At 46.9% G+C, this 13,057-nt stretch overlaps 1 protein-coding gene across 3 annotated transcripts in view; it reads right to left on the bottom strand.

The window, feature by feature from the left end:
• Positions 1-13,057, bottom strand: part of TBC1D16 (TBC1 domain family member 16) — a 960,039-nt gene that overhangs the window by 187,319 nt on the left and 759,663 nt on the right. For all 3 annotated transcript variants that reach the window (XM_086931055.1, XM_086931054.1, XM_086931056.1), the window contains exon 6: positions 12,448-12,595. In XM_086931055.1, coding sequence (XP_086787181.1) covers positions 12,448-12,595 — 148 coding nt within the window. The remainder of the gene's footprint in view (positions 1-12,447; positions 12,596-13,057) is intronic.

Here is a 13,057-nt window from a genome sequence, read left to right as displayed (position 1 = left end):
AAGGAGGTTAAGGATAAGGAAGTGTTTGATAGACTACAGCGTATGACCGTAGATAAATGTTATCCCGCTTTGCCTACGGAGTCGGAAAAGAAGGAAGAGGCAGTTGAGGATCCTTTAATGTCTTATCTTATGAAGTCGCCACCTCCGTACGTACAGGGTACCACAGCCCCTGTGATTCCCCCTGTACCTGTTCCTGCGCCTATTCTTCCCTTGCCTTTTCCTCAACCTGCACCCGCCCTTCCGACTGTTCCTGCTCCTTTGCCTGTTGCTATCCCTACTGCTCCTCCGCTTCCACATACTCCTGCTCCCGCTACTGCTCCTGTTTTGCTAACTCCTGCTGTTGCTACTGTTTCTACTCCTTCACTTGTTAGTTCTGTGTCCTATACTTCTCCCTCTACTCTTTCATTCGCTCGGACCTGTTCATGGGTCCGCTGGTTCCGATGGTCCTCAGAGACGTAGTCAGCTTCCTGGAAACAGAGAACGCGTTGCGCTATACAATATGGCGATGGGTTGGATGGTAAATCCTCTTAGAAGTCCACCCCGTGTTGTCCTCGAAACATTTTGTCAATTCAATATACCAACCCAGAGGTATGTGTTTAATGAAATGTGTAAGTTCCTTCATGATCAGATAGCGGCCGATGCGCCTGATGAGGTGCTGACCGCCCTGTCTGACCTTCAGCTTCAGTTCTCGAATGGACTGATAGTGGATACTAACGTCCGACGTGCTGTTGAGCGGTTACTATCTTTTCGCCCCGCTCCGATCCCTCATGCATTGTTTGTCGAGGATGTTGAACAACAGCCAGACGAGTCTGGCCAATATCCCATGCGTGAAGTTCCACCGGTTTGGATACCACCTAATCCTAATGCTCAACCTCCGACGACAGTGGGGCATTTCCAGAGAATATGGATACATCTTCCATGGAAACGCTCGGAAGTGTTACAGGTGAAGCAATCTTTGCCTGACCCTCGCAAAAATCCTGCAGGGTATTACAAAGAATTATCGCAGCTCGTAGATGCTACAGTAATGAATCTAGCCGATATCGACATGTTGTTCGGCAATGTCGTACCGCAACCGGTATGGGCTAAGATTCGTCATGAAAACCATCCGAATGAATTAGGTGGTGCTTGGGCTGCTATTGTCGCGGCAGATGCCGGACAAACGGCTGCTGCTAAACCCGACCAGCTGATTGTTGATCTTCCTCAACGAATAATAGCGTTAATGAAAACTCTTATGCCAGCCATGAGGGTGAACTGGGACAAATTGTCAGCCTGTAAGCAAAAGAAGGACGAGAGTGTTTCCGACTTCTTCACGAGGTTTGAGGAGGCATTCGTTGACCATAGTGGACAGGATATGGGTACCGAGGGTGGTCAAAGATTGTTTGTGGATAAATTTGTTTCGAACTTACTGCCCGATTTGAGCAATAAATTAAAGAATTCGGAAAGTGCATGGGCCGTTTCTACTTCAGCTCAGATATTGGCTACGGCACAATATTATGAGAACAGAGAGAAAGAAGAGAATGACCGTGCTGATAAAAAGACGAAAGAGCTCAAAACTAAAGTGCTGCTTCAGCAAGCGTATCCTCCACGTTCGACTCAGAATAATTCGCAACAAAATAGATCACAGCCGCAATTGAACAGATCCCAAACTCGTAATGACTCCTCTTCCCAAAGATCCTCGTTAGGGTACAATCAATGCGCTTATTGTAGACAAGAGGGTCACATTAAATTCAATTGTCCTGTTTTGAATGAACGTAATAGTGGTAACTCATCTAGAGGAGGTCGTGGTGGTTCGCAGCAGGCACCACGTGGTAGAGGTCGTGGAGCTCAGAATGATCGCTCAGATAATTCATCAAATTCCGATAATTGTTTTGATCAACGTGGATCGTCGCAAGGACGATCTGCGCAGTACAATGTAGACGATTATTACGTCGATCAGGGAACTGACGACTGTAATTACTAGGACAGCCATAGACAAGGAGAGGGAGTGGTATCAGTTCCGGTTGATCAGAGAGGGCCTTACGTCGCAGTTGCTACATCGGGCGTCGTTGAGCCTTTTCTGTTGGACACTGGTGCAGCGAAAAGTTCCATTAAGCATTCGAAACTCCCTGGCGCACCTTTGTCTGGCTTAACAAATGTTTCCGTTGGATTCTCTGGCGCCCCTGTTAGCAATCCAGTTTCGCGCCCTTTGCCCCTTAAAATTGGGCCACGTGAGCTAGAAGCTCCGTTGATTTTGACTACGGGTTGTGGTGAAAATCTTTTGGGCCTGGATTTGCTTAAACGTTTGTATGCGACTTTGTATTGTTCTCCTGCGGGTGTAAAGCTTACGTTAGGAGAGAGGGTTGTCTCTCCCATGTACTTGTCCCTCGATAAGCTCCCACCGGAATTGAGTTCTCTTCCTGCGTCTTTGTGGGCAACGGGTCCCAATGATGTGGGCCTACTTGATATCTCCCCTTATGTTGTACAGTTGAAATCTAATGTGCGACTGCCACGTATTCCCCAATATCGTATCTCCCTTGATGGTGAACGAGCACTGTTAGCGATCATTTATGATTTGATCGAGAAAGATGTTATTGAGGAGACTCGGGGAAACGTGTGCAACAGCCCTGTACTGCCCATTCTTAAACGTACTGATCCTTCAAAACCGCCTGTTTATCGCTTTGTTATCGATTTACGGGAGGTGAATAAAATCGTGGTTCCTCAATTCCCTGTTGTGCCTGACATCACGGCGCTACTGACTCTGATTCCAGCTTCTGCATCATGGTTTTCGGTGATTGACTTGAAAAATGCGTTTTTCAGCATCCCGATTGCCGAGGAGAGCAGAGACCTTTTCGGTTTCTCTCTTGGTGGACGCAGCTTCCGGTTCAAACGCGCTCCTCAGGGCTACTGTGAAAGTCCATCTATTTACAGCCAAGCCTTGAAGGGTCAACTGGATGCGTTTAGGTTGCCGGCTGGTGCGGCCTTAATCCAATACGTCGACGACTTATTGGTGGCTGCTGATACTCAGGACATTTCCAAAATTGCTACGGTGTCGCTGCTGCAACATCTCTGAGTTAAATCACAAGGTGTCACCTACTAAACTCCAATATTGTTGTCAAGAAGTAACCTATCTAAGTCACTTATTGTCAAAGGAGGGAAGGAGGTTGACCCCAGAGAGAATTGCAGCAATTGCGCGAATGGCTGTGCCAACAACCCAAAGAGATGTGCGTGCCTTTTTAGGTATCACGTCGTACTGCAGGCAATGGATTCCTAATTTTTCATTGCTAGCGAAACCATTGGTGGCTCTTACGTGCAAGGATGTTTCAACTCCTTTACCATGGACGGAAGAATGTCAGAAAAGTTTTTCTGAATTGCATGATTCATTGTGTTCGGCTCCTGTGTTAGGTACTCCTGACTACAGTAAGCCGTTTACGTTATATGTGCACGAGAGGGAAGGTTGTGCTTTGAGTGTCTTAACGCAACCTTTTGGTGGTAAACAGCGTCCATGCGCATATTTTTCCTCGACCTTGGACCCAGTAGCTAGAGCATTGCCGAGTTGTTTGAGAGCAACTGCGGCAGCTGCGGTCTCCATCCGACAATCAGCAGGATTGGTCATGGATAATATGCTTACGGTGATGGTTCCGCATGCAGTCGATACCCTTTTGAATCGGACGAAAACTCAGCACTTGACGAGTGCGAGGTTGTCTGGGTACGAGTTGACGCTGTTGGCAAGCCACCTTCAAATAAAACGTTGCAATGTTCTGAACCCGGCGACTTTGTTACCAATTAGCACAGAGTCAGATGAAGTAGCAGAACATGATTGCTACTTGAGGACAGAGGAAGAAACAAAAGGTCGAGTGGACCTTAAAAACACCCCATTGGAAGATCCGGACGGTACACTGTATGTGGATGGGTCATGTTTTAAGTTGCCGAATGGCGATGTGACTACTGCTTATGCTGTTGTAACGTTGAATACTGTTGTTGAGACTGCAAGGTTGAATCAGAATTCTGCCCAAGCTGCAGAGCTGATTGCTCTTACTAGAGCGTGTGTGTTAGCGAAAGGGAAACGTGTGAATGTGTTTACCGACAGCCAATACGCATTTGGCGTCGCACATAGTTTTGGACGATTGTGGAGAGAGAGAGGTTTCTTGACGTCGCATGGTACGAAGATTCAGCATGGCCAGCTTGTGAATGATCTTTTGGATGCACTGACGCTGCCTAAGCAAGTTGCAATTGTTAAATGTAGTGCGCATCGTAAGGTGACGGATGATGTTGGTCGTGGTAATGCGTTTGCGGACGAGATTGCTAAGGAGACTGCCCGGAACCTTAGCACTCGAATGTATGTGACGAGTTCGGTTAGGTGGCCTACAGAATCGAGCATGTGTGAAGATACTATCGAGAGTGTGAAAGCAATTCAGAGTGAAGCCACCGACACTGAAAAGACGAAGTGGAAAGAAAGTACGGGAAAGTTGGATGCGAATGGTTGTTGGATTGATTTGTCTGATCAGAAAAGATGGATGTTACCGGATGCGTATGTGCTGGCCGTTGTGACAATGGCGCATGGGTTAGCACATATTAGCGCGAAAGGTATTTGCAAATTATTGTCTCCTGTATGGAAGAATGATGGTATCACGAAATGTGCTGAACGTCTGGTGAAGAATTGTATGGTGTGCATGATGTACAATCCTGGCAAAGGAACCCCAACTCCTCCTGGCAGTTTTACTCCCCCTTCATGCCCCTTTGAGGTGATTCAATTGGACTTCATCCATATGGAGCGATGCAATAACCTGAAATACGTTTTAGTTGTGGTTTGCGCATTCTCCCGATGGATTGAGGCTTATCCTCTCAAAAACAATACTGCTTTGTCTACTGCGAAAATCCTGCTGAAGGAATATTTTCCTCGGTATGGAATGCCTAGAGTCGTGTGGTCAGATAACGGAAGTGAGTTTGTGGGTAGTGTGATGAAGAGTGTGTGTAAGGGCCTTGGAATTAATCAGAAATTCCACAGCGCCAATCATCCCCAGTCAGCTGGATTGGTTGAAGGGTATAACGGCACCCTCAAACTCAAGCTAGCGAAGATTCAGGCTACGACTGGTCTTTCGTGGCCTGACGCTTTACCTTTAGCATTACTGTCAACTAGGGCGACTGTACACTCCCGAGTAGGGCTAAGTCCCTATGAAATAGTGTTCGGCCGTCCTGCGAATGTGTGGGGGGTTCCTAGGCCAGGAATGTTCTGCGATCTTGAGTACCCAATGTTGATCGATTATCTTCATGACTTGACTGCTAAACTGAGGTTAATTCACCAACAGGTTTACGACGCATTGCCGACGCAGACGGAGGGTCCAGGCCACCAGCTCCAGCCCGGAGATTGGGTGGTGACGAGAAATTTTTCACGCAAGAATAACCTGGACCCGAGGTTTACTGGACCCTATCAGGTTCTCCTTGCCACGAGGACTGCTGTTCGTCTCGAGGGACGCAAGAATTGGGTGCATGCCACCCATACCAAAAAGGTCCCTATCCCTTTGCCGACAGACCCGTGGGTAAGGAGAGGCATTGCATCAACTGAAACCGAAGGATTGCCGGTGTTTGTACCTTTTAGCGACGCGCAGCCTGTCGGAGAATCCTCAGCGCAGCAGAAAGACACTGTTGAACAATTATCATCAAAAGACTCAAGACCAGAACACTCAACTGATCAGCGGGACGCTGTCTCTTCAACGGATCCTTTGTTTAACGAGCAGACACGTCCTGGGAAAACTCGATACTTTCTACGATCTAGCACTAAAGACTAATAAAAGATCCTGCTTTGCTGTATTGACAACTGCATTATCCCGTTTTCCATGATCAGTTTGAACATTCGTACCACTGTAATTATTTTGTACATATATATTGAGTTCCATTCCTTATACTTTTTGCTTTCACAGCTGAGAGACTTTGTTTTTGCATATATACATATTGTGCATTAAAGGCCGTAGGGACGCGCGCGTACTTCCTTCTGGATAGTAGGTCTTGACGCTAGGTTAAAGGCCGTCGGTTCCTGGGAACTCCTAGGGATTGACTATTGCTACACAGAACGAAGTGCGTCAAGAAACGTTGCGGACGGTCGTAGGGAATGGCATTCTCGAAGCTGAATGATTTGGAAGGAGCTCAGGCTCATAGATTCAAGTTGCAGCAACTCAGTCGCACCAAATGTTTCATATTCCAACTATTTGTATTGTTTTTGACTGCTTCTGCATTATTGGCGGGTGGGGTGTATTATACGATGTCTTACTTCTTACTTTCTGCTACACCTACTCCTACTCCTGACCCTAAACTTACCTCCACTGTTTCTCCTCATTCCTTTCATATGTTACCGGAACACGAACAGGCTAGACGTGTAGAATTCCGCAACAATTCCTTTATTCAGCTCCTTCATCAGCATCAGTTAGTGGTTAACACTACTAATTGTTGGGTGTGTGGGTTGATGCCACATACTACGGATAAGGGAATTCCATATCTGGTGTTACCGTATAGTTCCCAAGGGTCAGCTCGAGCATTTCAAACAATGTTTCGAAGCGCACTGGGTTTCCACCCCATTCGAGAACCACGTTCCCCCTATTCTGGTCCTACCTCGTATCAAAAACCTTTGTCGATAGCAATAGAGGATTTAGATAGTGATATCTATGATCCCTCGCTTATTCCCGAAGAGGAGGTACAGGCCTATAGGGTCCTAAGTAGAGGTGAATATAGTGCGTTCACTAGCGAAAAGCAGCTTAAAAGCTCGCCTCCGATATGGGTCGTACCCCACACTGGTAATTTTTGTCTCATGGGTCGTGGCCGAAGATCGCAAGCCCGACTTGGAGCAAGTGCTTGCACTGAAAATTACATACTGCCGATGGTCTCGTCCCCTGTGTTTCTGGCTGCCAAGGGTACATACTTTATCTGCTATGATCGTGCATATGCATGATTGCCCGCTGACTTCATGGGCTCATGCTTCATTGCAAATTTGTTGCCTCCGACGTTCACTGTAGATGCCGATTATCATAAGACTAGAGTTGTGCGAGGCGTAATTAGCGAAGAGGATACTGCCGGTCAAGAGGCAGGAGACTTTTTCAAGGGTTTCCTCCCGTTTTGGGGACCTATGGTTAATAGTAGGAACCTGAGACAGTTGACTCGAGTGATAGAATCGACAGCTAATATTACTGCCAGTGCCCTTGGTAATATCACCACTGAACTTCAGGCGGATAGACTTATGACGTTACAAAACCGTATGGTTTTAGATGTCATCTTAGCAGATCGAGGTGGGGTATGTAAGGTGATCCATTCGAGCTGCTGCATTTTCATTCCAGATAACGCTCCAACTGTCTATCAAGCCATCTCGAGGTTGCATAAGATCTCCGAATCCATACACGTGGATGTAGGGGATTGGACGCTACTTGGATGGTTTTGGGGCCTGATGTCGACTTGGGGTTGGAAGATTCTGATGATCATCGGAGTCGTTGTAGTGTTCCTGTTCACGTGTTGCCTTTGTGTGCAGTGTGGTCCTGCCTTATGTGGCCTCTGTGCTACAACGTGTATGAGACAACCACCTGTTACCAAGGGGACTCGGTTGGACCGAGCTATGCTACAGCAACATCTAGATGGTCTGATGAATATCGAATATGATTCCGACTAGTGCTTGCCTACATGAGGGCAAAAGGAGCGTCTGAGGTTCTGTGACAATTGTAAGTGGTGTTTTCGACTCGCACGAATATGGTCGAGTCTGGTATCTATGAACCGCAAATGACGAGTTTAGTAAGTGTGCGCAGTTTCGCTGTGCTAACTTAAACCGTTCGTCTGTTACGTGGGTATTTCTACCAGTACCCACGGGTTCCATCTTAGATACGGCATCCATTTTGTCTCTTGCCCTCAAGTAGCCAGCGAACGGACGTTGTCCGCTTCGCGACCCTGGGACTCCCAAGATATTTGCGGAAGACACATGTCCTTTGTAAGTGTCTTTATGACGAGGGGGATGCTACTGTAAAGCAGATGGCGCTGCCCGAGGCTCATCTTGCCGCACGGACTTATTGTCTCAGCCGTGCATCTCATTAGGCACGTCCCTTTGATGCCTGTATCTCGTGTTTCCCGATACCTCCCCTTTTACACCCTTTTCGATCTCCCCACTGTCTCCGTCTTCCTCTGCACCTGTCCTTGTTCCTATTTCGATCTGTTTTACTGCCGATTGGAATGCACTAATGTTGGGAAGATGGGTTTTTACAGTTGGGAACCGCCAAATGTTTCCGCACTTATGTTCCGGACCTCATGTGTATCAAAGTGACCAAAGCGACCCCTCTAGGGGATAATGGTGGGAACCGGGTTGTAAACTTTTGTGTGCCATGTTGTCCTATGGGTAAAAACTGTATAAAAGGAGCGATCCACAGAACCAATGTGAAGCAGTCTCCCCGAACTACACTCGATGTACTTCCTGTGATTTCTGTGTTCCCTGCAGCAAATAAACCTTGAATCTTTGACGCCGAAGGAAGTGTCCCGTGTCTCTGTCATTCGTACGCCGGAGCAGGTTACCCACGAAGGTTTCAGGTGTTGTGCCCTGGCACCGCTGGGTCTTAAAGAACCCAGTCCTTCAGAGGTCTCTGCGGTCACAAGTTAATTTTCATTCTACAGGTCAGAGAGTGGTACCCCTCTACCATTGGACTAGAGATTCCCCACTTTAGAAATACCAATTAGGTTCCACTTATCGAAACCTGTTCAGTATCTCAGAGTGCCAAATCTCTCTGAGTGCCAAAGTGTTGTGGACTGGGTAATCTTGCCTTACCAACCCAATTCTTTGAATGCCGTGTTCCAAATTTGGACTGCAAGTGCAATCGGTCATGTAAGGGTCAACAGTTTCGGGTATGTATAAAGTGCATGTAAATACCCTCCCGGGTGCAAAATATGATGGTCCATATAGTACTCTGGGTCGTTTAAGGGGTGATGAACCCATTGATAAATTACCATCAATTGCACTGCCCAAACTTATTTTTGAATATCGGGTATGGCTATTCCCCAGTCATACCAATTTCCCATTAATTTACTTAGGGCGCTACGGGGGGGGGGGGGGTCCCCCCCATCCCACAACAAGGTTCCAACTTCACCCTCTATCATTTGAAAATAGAGCACAGGATCGGGGAAAGGTGTCTTTTGCAGTACACACAATAAACCTGGCAATGGCATCATTTTAAAGAATGTCACTCTGCCAAGCAGTGAAAGTGGGAGCTATCTCCAAAAGTGAACATCACTTTTAAGATGCAGCACGGGGCCTTGGAGATTCCTAGCATTGAATAACACACGGTCCATTTTGGGGTCTAGATTCCAGATAACGGAATCCATCTGTCTATATATTTGGTCCACATTCGGGCAGTAAGGTTGGCGATTTACCATGAGAACATTCCTGTGGACTTGGACCAATTAATGGTGTATCCAGAATACTTACCAAAATTTGTAAAAATATCTCTAATATTCTGTAGATGGAGAATTGTGGAGCAGAGAAGTGTAACAGGATGTCGTCTGCGTAGAGAGATATCCTATCCTCCCAGCCTGCTGTCCAACGTAAGCCGCATATCAGCAGTTCCATTCGCACCCAGGCAGCCAGTGGCTCAAAGCAAAAATAAGTGCTGAGAGAGGGCATCCTTGCCTAGTCCCACATTGGAGGGGGAACACCCGGGAAGTCTGACCATTTATAACCACTTGAGGTAACGGTTTAGCATGGAGGAATCGCAGCCAGGACAAAAATTCAGGACCGAAGCCCATTCGCTCCAACACGGCAAATAGGTACGTCCATTCAATCATGTCAAAGGCCTTATGGACATCAAGGGACACAACCACTTTATCTTCTCTAATTCGGTCAATGCGACCCAATACTCTATGGAGCCTCCGTAAATTAAGGGCCGTATTTCTGCCAGGCATGAAGCTTGATAGATCAGGATGTACTCATTTAGTTATTTGAATAAGCCGGGATGCTAGAAGCTTGGCTAGGATCTTTGCTTCTGCGTTTAGGAGTCAGATGGGTCTGGTGGTGGTACATTGGTACTTTGATTTACCCCGTTTATGCATTACTACTATTGAGGCCAGCCTTTTATTCTCAGGAAGAGCATCTTTTATTTGGATCTCAATATACATCCCTAACAAGTAAGGTGCTATATTGGATGCATTGAGTTTATAAAGTTCAATTGGGAGGCCGTTGAGTCCCATCGCCTTGCCAGATTGGATATTTATAATTGCCAATTTGACTTCCTCCTCCGTTGGATCGCTCTCCATGAGGCCTCTGTTCTCCATGGAGCGAATCGAAAGGGGCAGATCAGCCAGGAGTTTGAGAGAGTCCGCCGCAGTAGTCGTACCCACAGGAGAATAAAGATGGGTAAAATAGGTCGCAAAAGCGTTGGCGATATCTTGTGGATCCCTCAGGTACTATCCCCTCTGCAGAGCAAATATCAGTTACACAGCGGTTCACCCTCTCATGTCTATGCAACCATGCAAGTCCTTTCCAAGCTTTGTTTCCTATCTCGTTTACATGATGCAGAGTCGCACGATATCGGATCCAAGCTGCCTCAGTCACTAGATCTCTGTATTCTTGTTGCCTGAGGCCCAGAGAGTGTCTAGCATCTCCGGTCTCATCCGCTACCAGAGAAGCTTTAAGGTCTAATATGTCACGCTCAAGCTTCTCCACTGCTTTTCTCTCTTTTGTGTCCTAGTAGCAGAGAGCAGGCCTGTCCCTTAGGAACGGTTTTATAGCCCTCCCAGAGTATTTGGGCAGAGACCACTGACGTCGCATTCTCTTTAAAATACTGCTCTGTAAGTTTAACCAATCCCTCCCGCACGTTCGGGATTTTAAGGAAACCAGGGATTAAATATGATGGCCCTTCATGGTAGGGGCTTATCCAGACCATACATCACCCATACTGGGGAGTGATTGGAGATCCCCCTCACCAATGGATGTCAACTTGGTGGGAGCAGAAAGGCGTCATCCACCGCAGGGGGTGACGATCTCTATTATCACAAAGTGTCATAATGAAGTCTCCCCTCATAAGGAGTTCTCCAAGAGGTAGTTCCAGCAGACATTTACCCAAGTATGGGAAGATGGCATTATGCAGTCCTGGTGGGAGATATACTGACAGAATATTGATTGTTTTGCCCTCCTATGTCTCAGAAAGGGCTAATTATCTACCCAGCTGATCCGACCAAGCTCGATTACCAGTAAGGGGAAATTGCTTCCTAAGGAATTTTCCTGTGCCCCTAGAACCGGAAGTAAACCCAGCGTGGACCACCATCTTGTATGCCCACCAGTCCAAAGCCTTGCAAGCATTACCCATGAGATGCGTCTCCTGTAGAAGGACCACGTCTGGGGAATACCAGTTAATATATTGAAGCACTACCCCACATTTGATTCTATCCCAAAGAACATTCACGTTTCAGGGCTAGAGCCGAATCCCAGAAGTGATCAGTGCAGGTGCCATCCTCTCCCATTACCCAATCCTGTGAATAAAGACCCTTTTCGGCAGCCCCACAAGGTGGCTTGAAAAGGAGCAGATCACAGACATATTGCAGCACGAGATCAGTGTGGTGAAAAAGAAAAGTCGGTGCCATGCAGTCAAATAAATATAAAAAATTAACAATTAAACGGACCACACTTCTCACCCCCAGAGTTGAATCTGACCCCCCCCGCCGCTTCCCTACACAATGGCCCTAGAACTACCCATCCTCCCAACTTTGCAGAGCACCTGTCGTCCCAACCAAACATAAAACATTACGGAAAGCATGGTCAACCCAAGATGTCACCCACTGCTCCCCACCTAAGGAACATAGTGTTACCAGCCACCCATGAGATAAGAAAGGTGTAACCTAGGGGATAGTGACCAACACTAGCCTCTTTTCACAGTAGTGTCTTTCTGACCGCAAGTACCCACTTGCAGCATGGAGGATGTAGACATGGTTGTGTAACAAACCCAGTCCTAGGGGTCCCAACTGAGTCCATAGTTTTCAGTATTAGGGTTCACCATTGAAAACAAAATCATAATTTGTCATGGAGTTGTTGTTGAGATGATTCTTTTCCATCCTGGTCTGGCTCCCTCACTGTCTGCCCAGCTGACCTCTTGGGGCACTGTCCTCGCCATCTCCGTTGATCCTTGGAGCCGCAGCCCAGATAGTCCCCCATCTGTCGAGCCATTCCCAAGCCTCCTCAGGAGTTGAGAAAAACCAATTTCGTCCCTCGGACTCCACACATAGCTTTGCAGGAAAAATCATTTAGTACTTGACTGCTTTCTCTCAAGGCACTTTTGACTTCAAGAAACTGCGATGTGGCTGCTAATAGCATAATGACTGGGGAGACGCTAAGGAATCCAATCTCTCCAGTCTATAAAGGATAATTGGTGCGGACCATACCTCACCACTCCACTTCTTTCCCCCTCAAATAGCTGCTCAGAGAAGTGCATGTTTCACTATGACAGGCCTTCGCTTACTTACATGGTCTTTCAGCTGTGTCTCTCTGCAATACTTCCATTGCTGGAACACTTCAGACAACTTGTCAAGGCCACCATGATGAAAGTGGAAGACCTTGTATTGACTTTCTCGGCTGGCGACAACTAACTGGCCACTTGTGCAAGCTTCGTCACTAGAGGCAAGCAAAAGGGAGACTGTTAGCATCTCACCATGCCCCCTTCAAGACCACACAAGCTCCAAGGCTATAAGACATAATAATCACAGAAGAATGTGTCAGTACCTCACTATGCCACAACAATGAGCACACACCTCCACCAATACAGACACAATGTATTAAAGATTAACAAGAAGAGTTAAGCACAGTAGAAAGCATCACTACCTCACTAAATCCTCCTCCCTCCCCCAAGACCACACACCTATTATCCCAAGAGAGAGATGACTCACTAGTGGTAATCACACAAAAAGTCAGGAGTTTTAACATCTGCCATCTTCAAAAGAAGACAAATTCCAATAAAAGAGGTAATCACTAATCGAACATCACCACAAAAGGAAAGCGCAGGGGACGCTTCTTTAAAGAAAAGGTGACCGCCATTACTACGAACAAAAGTATACAAAAAAAGTGATGGAGGGAATG

This window comes from Lissotriton vulgaris, chromosome 7, assembly GCF_964263255.1.
Source record: "Lissotriton vulgaris chromosome 7, aLisVul1.2, whole genome shotgun sequence".
Classification (NCBI taxonomy): Eukaryota; Metazoa; Chordata; class Amphibia; order Caudata; family Salamandridae; genus Lissotriton; species Lissotriton vulgaris.
Note: the sequence above shows the minus strand (reverse complement) of the source record. Positions and strands in the feature narration are given on the sequence as shown.